This window comes from Eupeodes corollae, chromosome 1 (assembly GCF_945859685.1).
Source record: "Eupeodes corollae chromosome 1, idEupCoro1.1, whole genome shotgun sequence".
Lineage (NCBI taxonomy): Eukaryota > Metazoa > Arthropoda > Insecta > Diptera > Syrphidae > Eupeodes > Eupeodes corollae.
The window spans coordinates 285,933,636-285,959,017 of record NC_079147.1 but is presented as its reverse complement, the minus strand read 5'-3'; the positions used below and the strand labels follow the sequence as shown (position 1 = coordinate 285,959,017).

The following is a 25,382-nucleotide window of genomic DNA, read 5'->3' as shown; positions in this document are numbered from 1 at the left end:
TAAATAACAAAAATAATATGAACCGCAAACAAGACACTCAAAACATATCCGCCGTTTACTGTTCCTTAGTTTCAGACAAAAACAATTCAACAGTTTACATTTAACAGTGACAAGTCTTCAAAGTCGGAAGCGCTTTAAATTTTAATTGTTTTAATTGTTTAAATTATTTTTGTTTTAATGTTTTTGTAATATTTAAATCAATGTAAGTCATACTTGAAAGCTTTACATAATATTCGTATGTATTTAATAAACACTCTTATCATTTATGTGAATAAAGACATCCCCTGAAGAAGACGGCAATCACCGTCGAAACGTTGGGAAAAATCAAATGAAAATTGTTTTCATTTAATCATCAAAAAGATCAACAAAGCCGATGAGAATCACCACTTAATTGTTCTCAAATCAAACATAAACATCAACTTGGTCAAAATTATAAATCATTATCTTAATGATCTCTATAGTGTTGAAAGAAAAGAAAGCTCCTAGTTGCTAGTTTTCTTAAGAAAAAGTGTACAGTTCCTTTAAGGTAACTCACTTTGACGTCTCATTGTGTTAAGATAGAAAATAAGACTAAATGTCAAAATGAGTTCAATGTGAGCATCGCTTAAAAAATACAAATTTAATAAAGGAGCACCCTTTAACAACGTTTCGTTAAAACTGCTGTACCCCATGACCATATGATTTAATTTGCGGAATATGCTTTTTGTTTACAAAAATATTGTGTGATTTTGTTTTATTTTGTAAAACCATCCTCTTTCATCAATGCAATGACTTCTTTTAGTTCCTTTCATAACAAAACTTTACCAATAAATAAAAATGTTAATAAACAATATGTTTGCATTAACTGTGGACAATCTGTTAAAGAACTATACAAAAAATTCAGTACAACAGTAAAAGTAGTTCGCTGTGTAAGTAGTATTTAAAAAATTATTATTAGTTTAGGCTTAAGCTTATTCCTTAAAAAATAGTCTAATTGTTAAACTTCATCCAAATTGCAGGACAAATGTAATTTAGTAGTTGACAAGTACATAGAATTCGAACCAGTTGTGATATTAATTGATTCTGTTCTACTATCAGAGACAGCTTTTCGGCATATTCTCTTCAATCAGGATTTTAAGGTAAGTCCAAAACAAAAGACCTACTCTTTAATGTTATGTGATACAAAATAATAATTGAATCTTGTAGCTTCATTGGAAATTATCTCTTGTCCTCTTACTCTTGGAGTCTTTTGCATTGTTCCGACATAAACGACAAGACATTGGCTTTGACGATGACGTTGACATGGTACACGAAAAAGGCTTTTACATCTGTTGCCTCCAAAACATTATTGGTAGGTATAATATTATTAAATGAATTACAATACAGGCTAAATTTGGAAGGTTTACTTTTATTTCAGACAACATCATACTATTCACATTGTTATTCACTTGCACAGTTTTTGTGCAAAAGAATTTCTTCAATCTTCGATCGGCAATTAATATGTACAAAGGCATAACAATTGCAAACTTTTCAAAATTCTTTTTACTACCCATTATGATTTGGAGAGATAATACAACTGAATTCGGTGCTAATGTTCATTATTTCCTTGTTATGGGTCACTATCTACTGGCTTCAATATTTTTATATTCAGGTAAGCAACTCGTTTGAGTTTATTATGCTGATTAACTGCTAATTAATGAGTGTGTACTTTTTTTTCAGTTGTCAGTCGATTAAGTAAAACTCGTAGCGCACTTATAGTCTTGACACTGTTTGCATTAAAAAAATACATTAAGGCTGGAATATCAATGTATACAATTAATAATATTTCTAAATAAAAAAAAATGATTTTAAATTAAAACTGGAATTTTATATTATTTAATTTACATATGTACAAACATGGTACAAACACATTTCACCGATTTCGGAAGATCAACCGAGGTTAGGCAGTGATTCAGACATTAAATTTGCTGTTATCACATATTTTTTGTAATATAACAACTTATCACTAAAGTGGTTGAACTTTGAAACTATGTTAATCCGAAAGAACCGTTGATGAAACAATGTTGCTGATTGCACTGGTTGCTAAAATGTTCTGCCCCACAAAGAAAAGAATCTAATAATCCTATAATTTTTCTATAACATCAGGCTTCTCAAATAACCCTCATTTAAAACGTTGAAGACAACAAAAACCGTATTTTTAAATCTACGATAAAACGGAGCATAATTCTTAAGAATAAATTGTACGATGATTTGGCAAAGCATACAGCATAGCTACTTAGTTTTTCGACATTCTCATAAGTTATGAATGAGTCTTCATAAACGTTGTATTTAATGTTTTCATACTTTTGAAAAATACGTTTAGAGTTAATTTTAAGTTTTGATTTAAAATCCAAACTATGATTTTAACTATTTGTTCTAATTAAAAAAAAAATACCTCTAGTTTTTTTAGAATACTTTTATATTTTTTTAATTTATTTCGAAAACTGGATATTGCAGCCTTGTTTAGAGGACAGATTCGTTACTAAATTAATTTCAAATCGTTTTGGCCTTTTCTGTTATAAACCGTTTAAGTATAAATGGTTCAGCGTTCCTTACAGATTTATGTATTAAATCTTACATGTTATGAAGGTTTTTCAAAAATTTCATGAAATATGATGAAAGCACTGACATAAGGTTCATACGTTTGCAAAAACATCACAAATTTTCTGTCGACAACCTGTTGAAGTTAATAATCATGGATATAAAATATTGCCTTTATTCTTATCCCGACATGGTATCGCCCTTAACATTAGGAGAACATTTTACTTCAGTAATTCAATTTTTAAATGATCATAGAGTATTTGAAGATCATAAGTCGCCCTTGTTTCTTATAAGCAAATCAAATATAATAAATAGTATGACCTTAAAGTTAATTTATTGTACGATCAGATTCTATCCAAAGATTTTTTTCTTTATATCCTCGCACTAAAATTGTTATCAGACGATGTCAATAAGCATATTGGACGTTATTGTTCGAGCAGGAAATACTCTTGCCTTCTTTCTCACTTCTGACACTTATAAATACTTATTCGACCATATTGTCATTTATGGTGAATATTATTGTCAAACAAATCCAGTTATGGAAAGGGCTCGAAAGAGAACCTATGACAACAGGCAGGTTCAGCCAACGTAAGGGACTTCATTTGCTGCCAACTGCATTCTTTGAAAGTAAATGACAAGGAAGCCTTTTACAGAAGGCATTAAATAAAGTTGTGCAGTAAATAAATAAATCATAAAGTAATAAAGTTCAGCTTTCAGTTGAACGAAACAACATTATCAACTGTCATTTTGATAGACTTGACTTGATTTTTCTTGACTAACTTTCCAGTCAGCTTTCTATTAAAGTTGCCTCAATTGGAAGGTAATTTTTTGGCAGCTGGCCAATCAGATACTAGAAACTTGCCTAACTTTCAAGTCCCTTATGTCGTCTGAACCTGCCCAATACTAGAAAGGTAATTGGGACGCTGTCAATAAATATTTTGGAATCTTTAATTAGTCACTATGTTTTCTTGAGAGTGACCATTCAATACAAGTAGAATTCAATTAGTTCAAGTCTGAAAAACACAAAACAAATGCTGGTGCACCCAAACGCTCTGTTCCTCTTCTTTGGATGTAGAACTGCGTCCAGAATACATATAATTGCATAATTTAATGCTTCGAAAACTCGATACGCAAAGCGAGATATACCCTTTTGTGAACCACCTATTGCGAACGATCACGGACGCGATGCTAGAAATTTCTCTCTTCTGATCTGGTTACAAACTATGAAATATATATGCGTCCAAACATTGAGTACAACTTCTATCTCTGGACTGGTGTTTCAGTAACTGCCTTAAGTCATTTTAAAAGCATTCAAAATAATTGATGACGAAAACACCATGGGCTCATTGAGTCACTCGCTCATCTTCATAACGACTATTCCTATGGAAAAGAGCCGGTCGCATTCCTCCCCTTTAATTTTGTTGACCGTAATATCCTTGAGAACCATATCATAAGTCGTACTGGGATGGACAGAGATTCGATCTTTAGGCATCCTACACGAATGTGAAATGCCTTATAACGATCTGTCTTTCCCTGTCATTAAAATATTCAAGAATGATTCAAAACCAACGTAGAGCTTAACATCCTTTCTTCCTTCTTTTTTTACTAATGGCTAACACTATTTTTCTATTTATGTTATGTTATTGGTATGCAAAAAGGAATTATTCATTTGGGAGGCCACACATTTTATTTAAAATGAAACTACTTCATGAATTTAGATAGCCCCCAAAAAGGACCCTTAAACTCGGTTATGAGAATTGTGTATGTTGGAACCGGCTGTTGTGAATGTATACAAAAGCTTCAGAAAAGGAAAACAAACATTTTGAAATTGATAGTAGATTAAATTAAAAATGTTAAATATTGCAGCAACGATTCTTTCGAAAGAGTTAAAAACATCAAATTCCATGTGCTGTTAGAAGATCCTTGATTAAAAGTTTAAACCCTCTGGAATTGTACTAGTAAATTTATAGTCTTCAAGTATTTACTTGATATTCTCTTTAGGTCCTTTTATGCAGCAGAAGAGAGTTTTGCTGTCCCACCAGTAACAAAATTGTGTGTATTGTTTTTTCTTCGCTGAAGTAGAATACAATTACCGTGAAGTAGAATACCATCACAGTGATGGGAACAAACTTGAGTGTTGGACTGAACCAACTAGATTAAGCAAGGTGCCAGTCATTTCGGCAACTCCTAACGTTTTAGAGGAGCAACTATGTCCAGTATGTATGTATGCAAGTAAGCAAAGCGTCCGCATACTACACAATCTGCATTTCACAAGTCGTATATAATCTTAAGGTGTGTTGAACGCTTTTATTCAGAATTCTGTAAGATGGAAAAAAACGACGATGATGGAAAAAACGAGGGTATATCTCGTTCACAAATATGATCCCGACGAAGAAATGAAGGCTCAGAAAGCTGCAAAAGCTGCTGGAAATGTAATTGGTTTTGACCCAGCTTCCAAGCATTTCAATGTCTTCATAATCCGTATATGTACGAGTATGTGTACATTTTCAATGGGGTTAAGGTCAGGTGATTGCAGCATTGTATTTTGTAGGATTTCGACATAGACCCGCTAAGCCAGAATGCCTTCAATACATTTTATGGGCCCTACACCAGAGTATAAAAAACAGGCCCAAATTAAAATCTTTGATCCTCCAAGTTTTACCGTCCGTAGTGAATTTGGGTACTTCTTGATCAACAGCGGGACTTTGCGAGGACTGCAAGCACTTAAATTTGCTTCCAACAATCGCCTCCGAATCGTATTTCAACAGCCGACGCAAAGGGTTCGACTTTGCTCATCCGGACAATGCGCCTGTCCTCCATGACTGTTGTCTTTCTGTTTCTTCCTCGGGTTTCAGGTATTTCCTTGAATTTAATGGCGTGGGCTATTATTGTGGGTGAGCATTCCAAAAGATTTTGGATTTATAAATGAGTTTTCCCTTCGCAGGTTCAGTATTAGACATGGCTTATACACATTGCAATGTTTTGCTCTTCACATTTTATAATTCAATTTAAATAAAACAACTTTTTTTTGTAAATTTATCAAAATTAAATTAATACTTTCTTCTAAGAAAAAAAAATAGTTTTAATTATGTATCACTTACAAATTAAACAAAAGCTCTAATTAAGCAAACATATCAATGCTGTCTAATAACATTTGTTGTTAATTAATTTTCAATATAAGGCTACAGTATATTTGTTTATGGTTGACCGTTAGAAAATTTGACATCAGGGAAATTAAGTTTACAACTGCAAAGATGGCGTTAATGTCAGGGATGCTATAGGTTAATGAGCACTACTATTATTTTGAACACAGCTGTATGTACGTCAATACAAATTAAGACTTTAGATGCAGATGCAAACGTATTAAGTACGGAAGATGGCTTCATCAAATTGTTGTAATACATTTCAACATTTATCATTGTTATAATTTATTTATTTACGAATAATTAAAAAAAACACACATTTGTTGAATATCGAATAAAGAAAAATATATTACGGTTTGACAGATTTTTGTTACATTTTCATCGTATCGTCGTTGGTATATTTTTTTAAGATTTGGAGAAGTTTCCGATTACGATGGAGTTCTAGTAGCGCTGGTCTTCTACTCAAAAAATAACTTTCCTGGCACTGTGGGGTTCTTTCATAGGTAATATATTTACATGTCCCCTTTTCCTTTGTTCTACACGCAATATCGAGTAGAATCCTCATCAAATTTAAGAGCATTTGAACCTTTTACCCTTGTTTGTTGTTTTTGACCTACAAAATAATTGAGTCCCATTTGAATTACGACCATGAATCAGAAACGTGCACTTTGATTACCAGACCGAATCAGAAAAGTGCACTTTGATTACCAGATCCAGTGAAGAAACCTTGAAAAAAATTTAGAGCAAAAATCAATACACAAATTTGGTTTATTAAAATCTCTTTTATTAGATGATTTCTTGTTGTAGTTTTGTTTTAATTATATACCTATTTTAATATATATATATGTAAAATGTCCTTAATATATCATGTATATTCAGGCGCATTTAGACGACCTCATGAATGGACAAACGAAAAGTTAAGAAAAAGAAAAACAAAACAATAAAATAAAGAAAGAACATTATTTAAAAAAAGAAACGCTCATTTTGTTTAAAATTTAATTATAATTAATTATTATTCTGCAAACCTATTTTAAATTGTATATATATATATATACGTTAAAACTTGTCTCTCTTAATTATTCGTAATTGCTGTTGTATTTTTATTTTGTTAATATTTCACTTAATAAGAATTCCTAATTGTTTTTTTTTTTTTATTTTTTTTTTGTAATTCTTGTAATTATAATTTTATTTCTTGTTTTTTTGTTTTACTATCTTTATTTGCAATTTTTTATTTAATATTTATATAATATTTCTTTGTTTTTTGTTTTGTTTTTATAATTTTTAGGAGAAAAGAAAATTTATTATAATTTCTATTGTTCTAATTATGTATTCTCGAAGACAACACAATTTGCGTATATAAATATCTGTTTCTTATTTTTGTATTTTATTAAATTTATTATATAATTTTCTTTTTGCTTTAGAATTCTAATATATATTTTTTTCCATTTTCATATATCTATGTTTTGTTTGTTTTTATTTTATAACTATTGTTTAACTATTTTTATTACTATGACCCATTTATATGTTGTTTTATTTTGTTTGTTTGCCGCTGGTTTTTGTTTGTTCAATAAATTTTATATTTTATTTATTTTTTTGTGGTGTTCTTTTATTTTTGTAAATAATAAGAATTTATTTGAATTGTTTGTAAATGTTTAAATTGTTGTTATTGCTGTTTTGTTAAGAGTTGTATTTGTTGGTAATATATATATATACATCATACATATATACTAATATATATATTTATAAATTCTTTCCTATATATTCATATACTGTAAATTAATTAGTTAAACAAAAAACAAATTAATTAAAATAACATCAATTAGATAAATGGTATAAAAGATTAAAACAAATGCTTGTTGTTGTTAAAAAACAAAGGGAGGGTGATAGGAGTAAGCTATTGTTTGTTTTGATGTTTCTTACTTTCTTTCTTTAATTTTTTTTGTTTTTGTAAAAATTACCTTCCTAAATAATTAAACACTAATTTTTAATGGATATATATTTTGTTTAAGGGGGAACATAATAAATTCCCAATTGTAGTCACACGCACTCACTTAGAAGGAAATGGTAGAAAACAATATAAAAAGGAAAAATATTGCAATGATTTTTGTATATGCTCAGCAATCGATAAAAAGTATAAGAAGAGGAGCAGGAGAAAGAAGAAGACGAAGAAGAAGAAATTGAGGATCAGGAGAAAAGAAATAATTAACTTTATTATGATGTCACATTCCATGATGATGATGAAGAACAAGATGAGCAGTCATCACTCTCGGGTGAATTATTGAGTGTTTGCGTCTTGGGACCCCAGATTCGTATGGTTGCATCATCGGACGCCGATGCCAACATGGACGGAAATACTGGATTCCATGAGACACAGTTGACGGTTTTTGTGTGACCAGAAAGCTTAGCAAGAGGCTCCTCGCGCTTGATGTGCCATATGCAGACTTTGTTGTCTTCGCTGCCACTCGCAACGAAACTCTCATTGATGCCACCAAAACACGAATGTATGGCAAAATTACTCTGACGCATTCCTTGGAAACGACGAACTAAGGTCTTATCTTCTAAATCCCAGAGATGCAGGCCCTGAGTGGCAATATTTAGAAGGGCATAACGCTCTGTTGAATTGATTGTAAATGTCATTATGGGGTGTGCTTCTTTAATTATGTCATAATCGGTGCGTGGATTGTCGAATACATAGCTAAACAAAATAAGGATTAAATTATATTTAATGAGTCTCAAGATTTATATTTATATCTTACCCTCTAATACGATAATGATTATCTGAAGCTAGAACTGTTTTATTATCTGACAAAAAGGCCAAACAATTAACACGAACTCCCTCCCAGCTGTCCAAAATGGTCCCTTTCAAGTCACACAAATAAAATTGACCCTTCAGGCCGCCCGTTACGAAACGTGTCCCATCCGGATTGAATGCACCACACGATAAACTATCGTCCATGGCATGTGACATCTTCACAATCAAATTGCAATCTTCTACATTCCATATGAAAATCTCAGGCGAATCATCAGGTCCACCGACCAACAACAGCTTGGAATCTGGACTCCAGCTAAGGAATGACACACTCACCTGCACATCGAGTGTACGTCGATGTTTTAGCTGCAATTTATAGGGGTCAACGTCCCATATTATGACGCTAGCATCCTTGCTGCCTGAAGCCAATTTCAAGCCGTTCGGTGAGAATTTTATGAACCACACTTCATCGCAGTGTTCGGTGAGTATCTGGAGCGTTTGCATGGGGAAACCTTCTGTTGAACAGCAATGATCCGAGAGCAAAGAAACTGTTTCTAAATTGGTCTCCCATCCCACATCGTGGCATGGACAACGCTGTGTTTGTAATTCAACAGCTTGTGTTAGTAATGAACGCAAACGACGTGGTGGCAGCATTACGGAAGGTGGCAGGAAGGCCTGCAGACGTTCCATGACATGGGAACGCGACACAATGCCCTTGCCCTCCCATTTAGCACGTTGATAGAGATCGTGATTGTTCGAACACATCATGTATGAGGATAACTGGTGAACGCGTGTGATATTGTGCTGTTGTGGTGTTAATTCGTTGCGAAGGACATGTAAGGCATCCAAGGGGCAACCGTCTTCCAAATACTCGAGGTATTTTTGTTCGAGTATTATGAATTTCATTTCAGTGATGTTAACATGCTTTGCTTCGATTAAAGGCTCAAGCTCCTGAAATTAAATAAGTTAATAGAAAAAAAATGTATTTATGTTTGCTAATAACTGCATTTTAATTTATTAGTTTAGTTTAGTATTAGTTTAATGCGAACATATTTGAGTGTTGAGTACAATAACTACGGAACTATAAAATTAAATAAACAATTGAAAGCTGCATTTGTGTGTACAAAATTACCTGTTGAAAAAAAGATTCAAAAGGACAAGCTTTGATATGTGGAGTCTCATTGAGAAATCAATTGAGGAAGGAAGAGAATTACAAAAGAAAATTAATCAATTTAGTTTGGGCAAGTGCTCTACAACCTAAAGATCTTTAGTGTACCCTTCAAGAACTCGACGAAGCGCTTACAGTTCTTCCTATCAACTAGAAAATCCAGTTTTTGAGATACCGTCAGTAAGAGAAGGTTGGTACTGTCCCAAGTGTTCCCACCTTCGGTGAATGCGTACTTCACATTTTACCAAAATTTGCCCAGTGTTTTGAAGTGTTTATTAGACCAAAGATGCAAAGGTGTTATTCTTAAAAAAGCTTATGCAGTCTTTGAAATATTTATGGTTATAATACTCGGTAATGTTTTTACTTATCTCATTCTTGAAAGTTATTTCTAAATTTTGATCGTTTTTACTTCCCTTTCATTTTTGATTCTGTATTTAGTAATCATATTTTCTTCTATTCCACTGTAGAGTTTGGGTCCAATGTGTGGAGTTGTGGTACGTTCAAGGAGCACATACAGTGAATCTAAGCACTCCCAAAAAAGTAGAAAGAGAGCACATTGAATGCAGATTGACTTGTTATGTTTAGCTGACTGTGCCATTGTAAAAGAAATGTTGGTTCTACATTACTGCACTACATAAAATATTTGTTCTTATTTTTTTTTGTTCCTAATTTGTTCGTCCTGGTTTAGAAAATAGAAAATATTAATATATACAGGCTAATTATTCAGTCAGTTCAAAGTCAAGTCAGAGTTAAATCATTTTGTGGGCTAACATTACGTTAATTGAACAATGGCATTGGAATTTGATCCTCAAAAAAGTGTTATTCTTCCAAATATGTGTACTTTATAGAAAAACGTGAATGATTTTTTTTTTTAATTGGTCAATTTTTTAGAATGACCAAAACATTCCACTCCACTTTGTCATTTTTATCGAAACCTCAATTTTACTTAGCAAAAACTAGGAGCTAAGTAAGTTTCAATAAACGGCTTTTAGTGATCACCTTACGTAGTACAAGGAAGAGTTGATAATCAAAATTGACTATCAAAACAGTGACAGTCAACTATCACCTTACGCGATTCCAACCCTGTTAATTAAAAAATTGGAACTCGGTTGCATTCTAACTCATTTCTTCATCAAGTTCTCTAAACTCTGATTTAGTTTAGCAATGTTTTTAATTCTTTGAAAGATTTAATGATCAGGTAATACTATTTTATGAAATTTGAGTCACCGAATTGGTTTAAAATGTTAAAGTAATACATTTTTAGAAAATACCATTATTGACGCTGACAAGTCCATCTTTAAAAAACTTTCAGACTACAAAAATACACATAATATGTCTATGTATGTATGTACATATAAAGTTTGTAGCTTTTAATGTTTAGCTTCTGTTATTTGCTTTCTTTTAGTTGAAAACCCTTTTTTAATGATCCGCGACGCCTTTACCTTCGCCAAGGTAAATTTAATTCTATGAAAGTTCCAAGACAGGCATAAGATGTTTAGACCCTGTTTCAATTTCTGTAACCCTAAGGTCTATGGAAGCTCTAATCGCAGATAGACCATAGGTCTAGTCACAGGGATTACTTCGAAAACTTAATAGAACCAAATAAGCAGAAAATATTTTAAAAGCAACCGACACATAAAGTATTGAAAATAGTTCGCAGAAAAATAATAATGAAAATTAATTTAAACGACAATTTATTTAATAAACTAGAATCAATAAGAAAATTGTTTACCGCTAAATCTAAACTGACAAACTTTTAATATTATTACTCGATAGAATGTCAGAAATGTAGTTTATTTTTCTCCGGAACTTTGCTTAACTAAACCAGTTCTATAGTAAAAAAGAAACAAAATGTTAAACTTGAAAATATTTTTAAAACCAAATTTTTAAGATAAACTGAGAGTTATTAGATCGAGTTTTAAATAGATTTTTGAACTATCAAGGAATTCGCTGTAAGACTTTGTTCTTTTAGTACAATAACCTTATAATTGCAAAAGATGGTGATTTTGCATTTTATTCGATTGTTTTAATTTTTTTTATGTGAGTTGTTTTTAATATCAATTAACAATCTAAGTTATAAAAATCGAGCGGCCAACGTTACATGACAAAAAAAGAAAAAAACAATAAATTCAATCACTTTTTACGTTTATCGGGTTATTTATGCCTAAGGAATGACTTTTAAAATCACAAAACTCGAACACGTAAATCACTTCGTATTAAGTTTGAACAAAATTAAATCAAAATGGATTGAAGTGAATTTCAGAACTGCAATTTACAGTGGTGGGCACGAATTTAGCACATTGAAAAGAGTACAAGTATTTTTCTATTTTCAATTCTTTATTACTTGCAAGTAACGGTTCATCTTTATGTTGTTAGTATGACTACCTTATATGGTAATAAAAATGTGTAAATTATTGAAAAGTAAAATACCGTTTTGCGAAAAACGAAGATTGTTTGTGATTTGCGTTGTTTTTAGCTGGAAATAAATTTAGCCCGTTTTGCAATCAAAGAGTGTATTTTTAATTTTTGTTTTTTTTTTGGAAAGGAAATAATAATTTTTGAGTTAGTTAAATGTTCTTTTAATGATCTATATTAAAAAAAAAATTTAAAAAAATTAATTAGTCATGGCAAAAGGAAAATGGTGCTCAAAGGAAAAAAGAAGTATGACCTTGAAAATGAAGTCAAAAGGGTAACAGACATTTCTAAGTTGTTACAATGCTTCAGGAAGCTGGTTTATAATACCCTTTGTCATTTCGAAGAGTCTAGAGTGATTGAAAATGTTAAACAAAACCCCCGGGCCAGAAAGACAATTACAAATGAAGATAGAATTATTTATAGGTTATCGACCAAGGATACGTTTAAGACCTCCAGTGCCATTCGAAAGGAACTATGGAGTAAATGTTTAATTAAGGACCATAAGACGCCGATCGATTAAATGAAAACAATATACGTGGGTGCGTTGCTCAGAGAAAACCACTTGTATGAAACAAAAATCTGCAATCTAGGTTACAGTTTGCCAAAGCTCACCTAGACAAACCAATTAGTTTTTGAAAAAACGTGTTTTGGAGCGATGAATCCAAATTCTGCCGGTTCGGACCGGATGGGAAAAAATATGTATGGCGTCCAAAAAACAGCGAATATGATCGAAGGTATACCATTAAGACGGTGAAACACGGTGGAACCAACGTTATGATCTGGGATGCTTTTTCATGGCACGGCGTTGGCCCCATCGTAAAAATTGACACCAAAATGGACCAGAACGTGTACAGAGATATCCTGTTGGATCATATGATACACTAATACCCTAAACACACTTCAAAGTTAGTGAATTGTGCCTTAGAGGTGAATAAAATAGAGGTTTTGAAGTGGCCAGCACAATCACCCGATCTTAACCCGATCGAGAATTTGTAGAATACTGTTGAACATCACATTGAGCAAAACAAAAACAACCAATTTAACACAATTGTGGCAGAAGATTCAAAATACTTGGTATGCAATTCCAAAGTCACGATGTGAGGTTTTGGTTGAAAGTTTGACAAGAAGTATTGCTTCTGTACTGCAAAATAATGGGTTATCTACCAAATACTCGTACTAAGAAAAACTTAGAATTGATAATGGTAAGTAAAATTCGTGTCCATCCATACTTTTTTCTTCTTACAGATGTTAAACATATTTTATGAAGTACTATGAAAACATAGTGCTATGTACATATATGTAATGTAAATAAAATAAAACTAATTTCATAATAAGAAAACAAATTGAAAATTAAATGGTTTTTATATTCTTAAACAAGTGTGCCAAATTCTTGTCCACCGCTGTATATTTTATTTCGAGTGAAAGTAAAAAGGAGATTGATTTGTTTGATTTTGTGTATTATTTTTCTAACAAAAAAAACTAACACATGCACTTGATGAGCTTGATCTTAGATTGAGTCTTTCATTTAAGTTGACTACTTTCTAGAGTTCTGTATGTAGTTACTCGATTATTTGGGATGACGTGAAAAAATGTCTATGCTATTGCTAGATAATCGATTCAAGACCTTAAAGATGAAATTCCTGCGTACATTTAAAGATGAAATTCGTGAAGTTATCGAGCACATACAAGTGCAAATGTGCGACTTGGTCTTTGAAAATTTCATTAAAATGATATGGTATTGAATTCGTAGCCACGACAACCATTTTGCTGATATCACTTTGTAATTTGTCAAGTTTCACTGACCTTTGGATAGATTTAAACGAAAGTGAAATGGAATTCGCTTTCGTAGAAATTTCGAATGGTCAAGAAAAAATTTTAGTGGGAACAGTATATCGACCCAACAGAAACGTTTGTATTTCTCCTCTTATCTCTACTTTAGAACAGGTTTCAATTTCGTACTCTAACATAATCCTAAGTGGTGATTTCAATTGCAATATCTTAGAGGAAAATAACGTGTATGACCAATTTCTGAAGCTAAATCTATTTTCTGTAAACACATCTAAGCCTACACATTTCCCTAATAATTGTAATCCTTCATTGTTGGATCTATTTTTAGTATGTGATCGAAATAAAGTTATTCACTAGGATCAACTATCTGCTCCAGGTTTTTCAAAACACGACCTTATTTTCTTAGTTTATGATTTCCACGTTGAAAGACATAGGCAAAACCATACCATCGAATACAGGGATTTCCGTAATTTGAACTACGGCGCCTTGGAACAAAATCTTAATACTATTAGTTGGCACTCATTGTTAGATATATCTTCGACCTCTATGCAGGTAGAACTTTTTACTGAAAAAATTAATGAACTTTATTATAGTCATGTACCCCTAAGAACTAAAACTTTTAGTCCAAATAGTAAACCGTGGATAACAAGAAGTATTCTCTCTCTCATTTAAAAAAGAGATTTATTCTTCAAACGATGGAAATTATTTCGCATTGACAGTTTTTATGTAAATTATTCCAAACTGCGAAACAAAATTATTCGGGAGATACGCAAGGCCAAAGCTCAAACATATTCAACACGTTTCAATGCCGCATTGGGAAGCAAAGAGATTTGGAAGAATCTGAAAAACATAGGAATTGGTAAATTCGATAACAAATCTACAGATTTGCTTGACATAAATGCCCTAAACTTATCTTTCGTCTCAAGCACGACAGGCACCTCGCATTTTCCAGACCGGGTTAATTCGTCGGAGAATAATTTATCAAATGTTAGGCCAAATACACCCCTTTTCGACTTCTCTCCCATTACCCCGGAGCATGTAGTTGAGGCACTTGTATCGATAAAATCTAACGCTGTAGGACTAGATATGATGCACCCTAAGTTCTTAAAAATTGTTCTCCTTGCCTTGCTACTATTCATCACACTCATTTTTAACTCCATTTTAAGAACGCATGAATTTCCTTCTCTATGAAAAAAAAGCAAAGGTTATTCCTGTACTAAACAATTTCAAAGGAGAAGAGTTTAGACCTATATCTATATTGCCTTTCTTGTAGAAAGTTTTTGAGAGAATACTTCAAAAACATATAAACGAGTTTGTAAAACGGTTTGACTTATTGACCTCAAGACAATCCGGCTTTCGAAAGAAAAATAGCTGCTTGACTGCCTTGTTAAGTGTTTCTGAGGATATCAGAAAAGCAGTTGATATGGACAACGTTACTTTTCTTATTCTTTTTCGATGTGGTAAATCACAACATTCTTTGCCTTAAGCTCTCAAATTATTTCAATTTTTCCTCCTCTGCAGTCGATTTATTGTTTTCTTATTTAACAGAGCGTGAACAGGCGATTGAACATAATCAACAAAAATCGATCTTCTTACCTGTAGCGAATGGTGTTCCACAAGGGTCAATACTAGGCCCCTTGTTCTTTTCAATGTATGTAAACGAGATGCCCAGTATTGAAAAAAAATCAGCTGTACCTAAGTTGTCCCTTAGGGATGATTGAACACTACGTTGCATGTATTAATGAAGATTTAAGAAGAATCGATCAATGGTCAATAGAAAATTGCTTGCTGATTAACCCGATAAAATTGAAATGCATCGTCATCGCTAGGAATAAGATTGATGTGTCATGTTTTCCTCAAGTTGATCTCAAAGAAAGTGCCATCATGTATGTCGACAAAGCTATAAACCTCGTTGTTTTGGTCAATAAGACCCTGACTTGGGAGGACCATATCAATAGAACTGTGGGTAAGTGTTATAGTGTCCTTCGTATGCCATATCAATATTTAATTCCAATAAAAATCAGAGTTCTTTTAATAAAAACGTTGTTTCTGCTTTTATTAACTTACGGTTGCGAAATTTTTTGCAAACTTGACTTCGAAAGCAAAAGAAAACTTAGTGTCGTCTTTAACTAGGCTGTTCGTTATGTTTATGGACTTAGACGTGATTCAATTTCTCAAAAATGACATTTAAAAATTTTCTCAAATATCGAACTATAACTTTTTTCTCTGATATTCTTCAAACTCGACAACCTGAATACCTTTATAATGAGATAAGATTCCTAAACTCAAATCGTTCCGCTTAAGTATTGGTCCCGCGTTTTTGTTGTGCGACATCTGAACGCCAGTTTTTTGTAAACTCCTCACGAATGTGGAATTCGTTACTACGTGAAATAAGAAGTTTAAATTGCGCAAAGAAATTACAAAATTAACTAAAACTGTACCTTAATTACAATTAAAACAATTAATAATACATTTTTTAAATTCATCTTTTTATAAAATTGTTTAAGTACCTATTCCTATTAATATTTTTGTTATTATTATTCTCTTTCTTTCTTTTTGTAATTTGATGTTTTAACATTTTAACTTATATTTATTGTGATACAAAATGCCGTAGCTGCTGTACACTTTAAAGCTATATTATAAATAAGAATTTATGTTCTTACAATATTAGCTAATCATGATTAATAAATACTACTAATAGTGTTGGACTAAAAACTTACATTTATTGACCATTATTAAAAAGGGTAATAAGACTCTTGGTTTTATTAAAAGATTTGTTCGGGAATTTCGTGATCCTTATGTTTTAAAAATTCTTTAGGTCGCAAATTTACTAGTCACAGAGCGTATCTACTGTTTTGTTGACCAAAATACGATGCTAACAGTAATTTAAATCTTTTAATTAATATTAACAATAAGAATTCAACTGTATATAACCAGCCAATCATTTCGTTACGGATTATAAGTCTGGATCTAGGCAAAATCACAGTTGTGAAGCATTACTTAATCTGATAATTACGCAATGGAAAATCGAAGTTTACGACAAGAAAGTTATTGTTGCTGTTTTTCTGGATCTACAAAAAGTATTTGAGACAATTGATCGAGATATAATGCAATGCTGAAAAAACTGAAGCGATATGGTATTGAAGGAGTGGAACTACAATGGTTCAAAAGCTATTTATCAAACAGAACTCAGAGAACCAATGTGTCAAGTAAATTATCAGAAGTTTTGGATGAAACGATGGGTGTGCCTCAAGAAACGGTGTTAGGGACACTTCTTTTCATAATTTACATAAACGACGTGGAAAATGTATTAAGACATGCGAAGGCTAGGCGGACGATACCTTGTTATATGCGTATGGAAGATCTGCGGAGGAGTGTATCGATCAATGAATGCTGATTTAAAAAACATTGAATCTTATTTCAAAATGAATAAATTAAAGCTTAACTCTTCAAAAACTAAAGCTATTATAATTAATGGGGAGTCTGTACAAAATATTATTTTTAATGAAGTGGCAATTGAAAAGGTTTAAGAAATTAAGTATTTAGGAGTTATTATTGATACAAAATTATGTTTCGAAAATCACATTAACAATATATGTAATAAAATTGCTAGGAAAATAGGATTTTTCTAAAAACAAGCGGTAAAGTGTCTATGAATTGTGCAATTAAAATGTATAATGTAATGATCAAACCACATTTTGAATATTTTTCTGGGTTCTAGACAAATATCAGAAAGGTTACAAAAATTTCAAATTAGGGAAATGCGATGTATTCTCATGTGTAATAGGTTAACACCGATACAACTTATGTTAGATGCTCTAAAATGGCTAAACATTAACCAAAGAACATCAATGAATGTACTTCAAAATGAAAAGTAATATGTTACTTAATTGTGCAAACACACAATTTAAGAAATAGCAATGATTACAGGCTACAATTTTTTACAATAAGTAGATAGCAGAATATATTGGATATCATAAAGGTTTTAAATTATTTAATAACTTGCCTTTTGACTTAAAGTTAAAAAATAATTGTATTGTTTTTAAAAGAAAAAAGATAGTATATGTAAAAATGAATTATATTTAATTTAAAAAGTAGTTTTTTTCCTTTTAAGTTAAAGATTGTAAAATAGCGAAAGCTAAATAAATAATCAAATCAAATAAAATAATTAATTTCAGCAATGACAATGTAAAATCACTTAACAAAATTATTTTTAGTAGTTAGTATTTAACGAGAAAGTATGATCTCTTGACAATAGTTTAATCTTTCCATTTTTAAGATCAAAGTGAAACCTCTTATTGAAACCCCTATTTGTATACTTGACATTGACCTCGTATTTGAATTTTCATATCAAAAACTAGCTACAAGAAAAACCTATTCAATTCTTACGCACACTTTAGAAAAACGAGTTATGAAAATGTATTTAAAACTTATTCTTCAAAAATCTCTCATTCACTATTATTATCTTCGGTGTCTAAAACCACACAAAAAAAATACATAGTACCTAAAACATAATCTTATGTCGAAAGGAGCACATTGATACAAAGACCTATCAACAAGAGCTTACAATGCAAAAGAGAAAGCTTATCACAAGGTCGCAAGGTTCGTAGAGATATTCAAAGGTCACACCAGGCTCTCGTCTAAAAAAAAACCAGTCAACTTAACCCCCCGCCCCCTCTCCTTACTAAAACAAACATTTCTCTGCATTAATTAATTACTTAATTTAGAACACTTAACCTACAGAATACCTAAGAGCATTTTTTAAATTGCGTTTTATATAGTTACCTAAAAAATAAAACAAAAACATATTAATCGACATAAAGCAGCTGATAACGATTTGTGTTGCTTTTGCTTTGCTTAAGAGCTATCTCCCATTACGTACGCACTAATGATACAAAAACACACAAACAAAAACAAAAATAAAGAAAACAAAGTGATTATGATAATTCTCTCTTACAATTTCCCTCAACCCCCTTTTCTTTCGTAAAGATGAAAATAGAAAAAGAAATCAAATGCGTTGGCGTATTAAAGGTATTTGATTTGAATCTTCCATTCCTATTCCCAATCCAACTCCACCCTCTCTTTCCTATTTCTATTTTCATGTTTTATTTCATCTTTTTCTTTTGTACTGCTTCTCGCAGTGCGTCGTCCATTCAATTATTGTTTACTTTATTTATGGTATTTTGAAAATTCAACTCAAATTCAATATAAATTAACAAAATATATATAAATGCTTAACTATTTGCTTTCATCAGCAGCAGCGCCCGTGGGCCGTGGCCGCAGTCGATGAAGGTGAGATTATACTTTATAAACCAAACCAAAACCAAATCAAACAAACGCACATACGAGATACGCGACAAACAGAAAAAAAGGCAAATGAACTGCTTTCTTTGTCTTGAAATGAACGAATTTCATTGATTGAGCAAGCAATGGGTGAATCGTTCGTTCTGTAGATTTGTTATCCAAACAAACACGCATTAGGTAGATGGGTATAACAAAGAAAACAATAACAAGAGAAGAAATAGAGACACAATAACAATCAACTACTTACCTTTAAATCGCTATCAGCTTTTGTCCAATCGCCAGACAAAACGTGCTCCCGAAACTTAGTTGCGGCCGGATGCTCCAAAAAGCACCCAGATTCCTGCATCAGCAAGTCGGCAGTCCTGTCCAGTCCGACATTCTGCAAGTACTGCCCGATCAGACGTACCGTCTCCTGGTTGGTCTTATCGAGATGAAGACGATTCGTTGAAGAACTATACGGCGGGCCACTAAGCGTGCCATTAGTCGTTGTGGTGCGTGATATCGGTAGCGCCGAAGAGACCGTTGTGCCATTCTGGGCTAGCTCCGCGGGTCCACCAGAGATGTGTCCGTTCGTGGATTCACCACCGCTGCTTGCACCCCCGCCTGGTCCTGGGCCGCCGCCACTAGCTACTGATGACGAGTTGTTAGCGTTTTGCATGGCAGTGCCACTGGCGCTGCTATTACTGCTGTTGCGACGTTCTATTCTGGCTTCTGCACTCGTTGTTTCCGGAGATTGTGACTCCGTTTCTGTAGTCTCAATACTGCCTTTCGAGTGTCCGCGACTTCGACGACGACGGTGTTCGGTTTGCTGCTGAGAGATATCTATTGTTGTAGTGCTCTGTTCGCGACTATTGCGCTGCGTTTGGGCAGATCTAACAACTGCTGTTGCTGTTGCTGCTAATGATGCTGTGGTTGTGGCTACTGCTGCTGCTGCTGCGGCGGCTGCTGCTGCTGCTGAACTGCTTGAAGGCTGATCACTGTCTGCTAAAAGTACACCTGAAGACGAAGACGACGACGACGACGGTGTGGAGTTAGAGGCTGGTGTGGCACTTGAATCCTGTTGTTGTCCTGCCGAACGTCTTCCTTTCTTGCGCGGCGGCTGGTCCTCAGATGAGGCACCAGTTGCAGCAGCTTTTTTGTTATTTCTATCAATTTTGAGTCTCTTTGTCTAAACGAGGAGGAGGAGGGCTAAGGGGAGCTTGGAAGGGGAGGCGGTGGCAGCGAGAGAGGGACTACTCTGCTGTTCTCGCTTCGTGTATGTCTTTCTCGTCGTCGTTGTACTCTTTTTGTTCGTCGTCGTTCTCGTTGTTGTTCTCGTCGTGATTGTTTTTCTTCTGCTTGCTGTTGTTTTATTGTATGTTAATGTTTTATTTTTGAGAACAGCTGAATTAACTTGCGTGTGATTCTCTTTTCTCTTCAAATTCTTTCTAGTCGAGGACGAATTTGAAAACGACTCCAACTCGAGTATGAATTTTATTTTAATATTTTTGTTTTTAGTTTTTCTCCTCGCACAGTTCTACTTTTGAAAATCTGGATTTTCGTTTTCGTTTTTGATTTCGATTTGATTTTATGTTTCGTGCATTTCCAAAAATAAGAAAAGTAAAATTGTAGGAAAAATATTCTCCCCCTCACTATACAAAAATTAAAATTACCTGCTGATACGTTCTCTACTCAATTCACTGACAATCTGTGTAGCGAGAAATTTTTGACGTTTCGTTCTTCGAAGAGCACACAAAACGGAACGAGCGAATGAAAAAACGAAAGAAAAAAAAGAAACCAACGAAAAAGAAAAGAAAAACCCCAAAGGAAAAGTGGCTTTTTATCGTTTTATACCAATTATTTTTTGGAATTCTAGGCCAACACTTTGTTTTTCAATATTTTCGCTTAAATAGTTTTGAATTTTGTCTGTGATTTGGCCATTTTTCGATGCGTTTTTGAGAATCAGAAACAGAATACTCGGATTGCACTTGCTATTGCTTTGCTACTTTCTGCACTGCACTATAATTATCAAATTTTTTCTCCTTCTGTGTTCTTCTATTTCTATTTCTTTTTTCTTCTTGTTCTTTTGCTGTTTTACTGCTGCTGCTTGAATTTTGATGATGAATGATATGATGACGACAAAGACGAAGAAAGTGATGAATTAATGAATAGAGTGGAAAAATTTGTATTTTCCTTTTCTATTCTAACTTCAAAGTAGCTATTTTTATTTTTATATCTTTTTGTGTCTTCCAAATGATCCAACGAACATAGGAAAACAGAAACGGAGTTTGTGTCATGAGAAACAAAGGAGTTTTTTCTTTTTTAGTACGGATGCGTTGAAACGATACTTGTTAATGCCTAAATGCTTTGGGGGGAAAAAGATGATGAATGTGTTATATGAATAGATAGAGCAAAAGAGATAGATTGATGATAGATTGCAGTTTGATGTTGTGTTTATTTCTTTCTGTTGTATTCGGTTGAATTGCTGTTTATGTGGAAGGCTATGTTTTTAGAGCAAATAGAAATATCGAATTGATAAATGGAGCAGAGCGAGAGAGTGATTATTTGTTGTATTGTTTTTTTTTTTGTAAAACAGTAAATAAATCTTCACATATGGTTGTTAAGGTGGTGCCACAGGGAAGATTGATTTCAAAACAAAGGTGGTAGTTACACTATGACATTATGGGTGCGAATTTTTTTAATGGTTATGTCAATTCGTAGATGTTTCAAGTATATACTTATATGTATTTTTGGTAAACACTTATTAGGTCTGTTCCTGAACTTTTCTAATTTAAAACAGCCAATCGTAAACCATTTTTTCCCAAATGCTGTTGCACACTATACAAATTTGCTAGTTTTGGCAGAAAAAAGCATTGACAAGAGAGTAAAATAATTGTTCCTCGTTGTATTGTAATTATGCCCAAGGAAATTCTTTGGACAGGAATTGTTGGTCTGTCAAATGTAATATTGCGATACGTAAAGCAAGTGTTTTTAGTGTCGTCCATTCGATTTGCTTCGCATTGGCTAATTGGCAGATAATTCTTGGCAAGAAACCGCTTCATACTTATTTGGCATTTTTCCTCTCTCTGACAGAATTTCATCCGATTTTTCAACATTTGACGGATCAAAAATTTCTACCGAAAGATCTTACCGTGAGGCTCTACAAGAGTAAAATCCAATACAACTTCTCTTCAGAAATCTCATCCGCAATCCAGTTCTTTTTTTTTTGACTGACCATATTACCATGAGCAACCTCAAATGTCAAATTTGACACATCGTTAATCTGGAGTGGAATCGGCTTAGGTGATAATTGACAATCACATTTTTGATAGTCCAATTTTAATATCATTTTCATTCCGACTGATTAAGATTTTTCAATTCAAATCAATTCGATTGAACAATTTAAGATTAGAATTGTCACGATTCATTGTTGTTATGGTGAAATTATAAAATGATTCCTATAAAATATCTTGATAAAAGTATAAAATTGGCTGTGCTTTAATAACATTCTTACTTTTTTTGTGTTTTTCTTTTTCAAATGTCGTAAGCTTTGTCCGTCACATGAATGTGTTTTGTACCTAAAAAAGGTAATTAAAAAATGTTTCATTGGTTTTTTGTAAGCGACTGGTAGCTCTTTTCAAAAACGATATATTTGTAGGAAAATGACTATCACTTTTTTGTTGTGACAGCTTTTTAAGTATCAATTTGACTATAACCTTTATCAACATTCACCTTAGCTGATTCAACCCCTTTTTTTTCCTTTTTTGTTGACTTACCTTTTGTGTCGGTAGTTGTTGTTTTTTTACAAAATTAATTTTCAAACAAATTATATAAAAAAAATTCTTTTAAGTAAACAAAAATTAGCCTTTTTAAAAAAATGAATGCTGGTTAAGAAGCTGGAGGCACTAAATCAGCTAACTATTCAAGAAGATAAGAGAAAACACAGGTTTTGAGTGAATCAATTTCTCGAAGTAAGGGAACTTAATTTTTTGGAGGCTTACTAAATATAAGAAATACCTAAGCATGACCGCACTCGAGGACAATTTAAACAAAATGAAATTTAAATGTCAAAAGACTGTGGAAAATGGACGCTCACCAATACCAGATCCACTTGTGATCATTTTATCGACATATAAAACACTCTAGAAAATTCCCTAGCAACCAAAAACTGCGTCAAACGGAAACCCATTGAGAAAAGAAATGCTTTTTCACAATCGTTCTTGTATTTTCCGACTGCAAATGTGACAATTCTGATATTGAACAAAGCTTCCCAGGTGAAAATGGGCCTTAACACTAAAAATGATTTTTCGATGATAATTTTGTTGCTCTTTAGGCTTTTATTAAAATACTGTTTGATATCGTTCGGGGCTAAGGAAGCCTAATTCAAAAAATCACCTAGGAATTATTATTATTATTATTATTATTACTATTTTGATTCTTAACATCACTTACTCGTCTCAACAGCTGAAATTTGTCAACCTGTTTCACTACTGTTTGCTGAGAAGGTGCTTAAATTTATGAACCGCTACTGACAATTTTTGTAGTCAATTTTTATAATTCTAGTTTGTTGTTGAGGCGTGCATCGTTCAATTTTAGGTACTTTTTGCTTTTTAGATATTAAAAGATGACAGCGTTAAAAGTGACAGCTAGATATTCCAAATGAAACTTCTTATTCAAAGGTAGTTCATTTCAACCTTATTATTAATTATCGTTTAATTTTTACTTGTCATATATCAAAAGATGACAGCTTCAAAAGTGATAGCTGGCTGTTCAAATTGAAACTTCTTATTGAAAGATCCTATATTTCAATCTTATCATAAATTATCATACATCATAGTAAAGTTATTGGGTGCGTAACATACATAACATTAGTTTTACTGCTTATTTTGTTTTATTTTAAAACTTATATTGATTTCAATTTTATAAAAACTACTATATTGGTTGTTTTTCGATTTTATTTACACATCACTAGTTTTTAAAATACATATTATACTTACTGTTTGACTAACTCAAAATTATAAAACACAATAATAAACTCGAGTTAAACGTTATTTTAATAATTGGTCAGTTTATATTTCATAGATTTTAGTCAGCTTGACAGAGCATGAGCATATATAAACAGAATTCCCTATTCATTCTCACAAAACAATCAGCCTTTCATTTCTTTTCTTTCTGTTTGATCTTTCTTTAGAGAATTCTTAAGAAAGAATTTTAAAACGAGAAATTTTGTAAAAGAAACGATATGGTTGCGAGAAATTGACAAATCGCCCTAGAGTAAGTTAAAAGTGTTTTCTCAAATAAGCCGTTCGAATACGGCTTAACACTGTAGGTCCCCTAAATCCCTGACAACATTACTCGCACACATGCATGGTTAAAAGTTGTAAGTCATTAGGACTTAGTTATCAATAGCCTGTTGCTCCACCTTATTTATTTATAAATGACTAATACAATTCAACGACCAATCTATTTAAAGTGACGATTATTGTTTCCTTTAACTCAATAAAATCATCACAATGTCTTTTTAAATTAAAACTCAAATAACATTCATACAAATTTGGTAAATTCTGATTTGTACTTGTAAACTAATAATTTTTATTACACCGATTATGTCAGTTTTGACATTTGTTTCGTAGTAAGAATGTCAAAAAATAAAAACTCTGTAATAGGAATGAGTACTTTTTGTAGAAAAGTGTGTTATTACATACAGACGTTTTCAGAAAGATGCACCTTAAAACTTTCTTTATTCACCCTTATATAATTTAAAAACGATGGTTTATAATATAATTCTAGTTTTTTGTCAAGAAAATGAATGTTTTTCTCCAGATTTATTATCCGTATTCATGATGTCAATAATCATTGCTGTAGTAAAAAGGGATTTTTAATTTTGTTCACACTTTGACTTTGTGGATGAGAACAAAAAATGAAAGAGAAATGTCAAAAACACGCAACCGAAAAACATGCTACTGCAATAATGCGAGATTGATGGGGCGGGTGTTCTAAAAAAAAAGTCTTGATGTAATAACACACTAACATTTTGTACGCTATTTTTGCAGAAATAGTACTTGCTACTATTTGAAACAGTTTGAATAACTGATATCTTGGCATCACTCTTCGCTTATCAACCTATTTCGAAATATCTGTTCAAACCTTTAAGAAAAAGGACAACTAATTCGCGAATTTTCATACAAAAAAAGAAACAAACATATGACACATTTTCGAAATCAAACATCGAAACACCCGGTTGTTCGTGTTTGAAATTCTCTTTCAAAGTTTTAAA

The 25,382-nt window shown here is 32.5% G+C and overlaps 3 protein-coding genes across 3 annotated transcripts; 1 reads left to right on the top strand and 2 right to left on the bottom strand.

Moving 5' to 3' along the window:
* Positions 1–719: 719 nt before the first annotated feature.
* Positions 720–1,837, top strand: LOC129938920 (protein ARV1). Its single transcript, XM_056046754.1, has 5 exons — positions 720–908; positions 999–1,118; positions 1,186–1,330; positions 1,397–1,630; positions 1,699–1,837. Exons 1-5 carry the CDS (start codon positions 768–770, stop codon positions 1,812–1,814), a joined length of 756 nt encoding a protein of 251 aa, XP_055902729.1. The 5' UTR covers positions 720–767; the 3' UTR covers positions 1,815–1,837.
* A 4,832-nt stretch (positions 1,838–6,669) lies between these two features.
* LOC129938902 (WD repeat-containing protein 26 homolog) lies at positions 6,670–21,443 on the bottom strand. Its single transcript, XM_056046725.1, has 4 exons — positions 20,779–21,443; positions 19,374–20,656; positions 8,459–9,402; positions 6,670–8,397 (listed from the first exon to the last, which is right to left on the bottom strand). Exons 2-4 carry the CDS (start codon positions 19,782–19,784, stop codon positions 7,914–7,916), a joined length of 1,839 nt encoding a protein of 612 aa, XP_055902700.1. The 5' UTR covers positions 19,785–20,656; positions 20,779–21,443; the 3' UTR covers positions 6,670–7,913.
* On the bottom strand, positions 19,826–23,226 carry LOC129951146 (uncharacterized). The gene is made up of 3 exons (XM_056063164.1): positions 23,202–23,226; positions 19,889–20,257; positions 19,826–19,842 (listed from the first exon to the last, which is right to left on the bottom strand). Exons 1-3 carry the CDS (start codon positions 23,224–23,226, stop codon positions 19,826–19,828), a joined length of 411 nt encoding a protein of 136 aa, XP_055919139.1.
* Between the last annotated feature and the right edge of the window lie 2,156 nt (positions 23,227–25,382).

Bases quoted from the DNA above. Each gene is read 5' to 3' on its own strand.
- LOC129938920 (XM_056046754.1), top strand. From the start codon at position 768: ATGACTTCTTTTAGTTCCTTTCATAACAAAACTTTACCAATAAATAAA. The intron at 1,119-1,185 runs GTAAGTCCAAAA...TGAATCTTGTAG, and splicing joins TCTTCAATCAGGATTTTAAG to CTTCATTGGAAATTATCTCT. The intron at 1,631-1,698 runs GTAAGCAACTCG...CTTTTTTTTCAG, and splicing joins TTCAATATTTTTATATTCAG to TTGTCAGTCGATTAAGTAAA.
- LOC129951146 (XM_056063164.1), bottom strand. From the start codon at position 23,226: ATGATCACAAGTGGATCTGGTATTG. The intron at 20,258-23,201 runs GTGAGCGTCCAT...ATAACAAAAAAG, and splicing joins CACAAGTGGATCTGGTATTG to CTGCTGCAACTGGTGCCTCA.
- LOC129938902 (XM_056046725.1), bottom strand. From the start codon at position 19,784: ATGCAAAACGCTAACAACTCGTCATCAGTAGCTAGTGGCGGCGGCCCA. The intron at 9,403-19,373 runs GTAAGTAGTTGA...ATTTAATTTCAG, and splicing joins AAGCTGATAGCGATTTAAAG to GAGCTTGAGCCTTTAATCGA. The intron at 8,398-8,458 runs GTAAGATATAAA...TATTTTGTTTAG, and splicing joins AATCATTATCGTATTAGAGG to CTATGTATTCGACAATCCAC.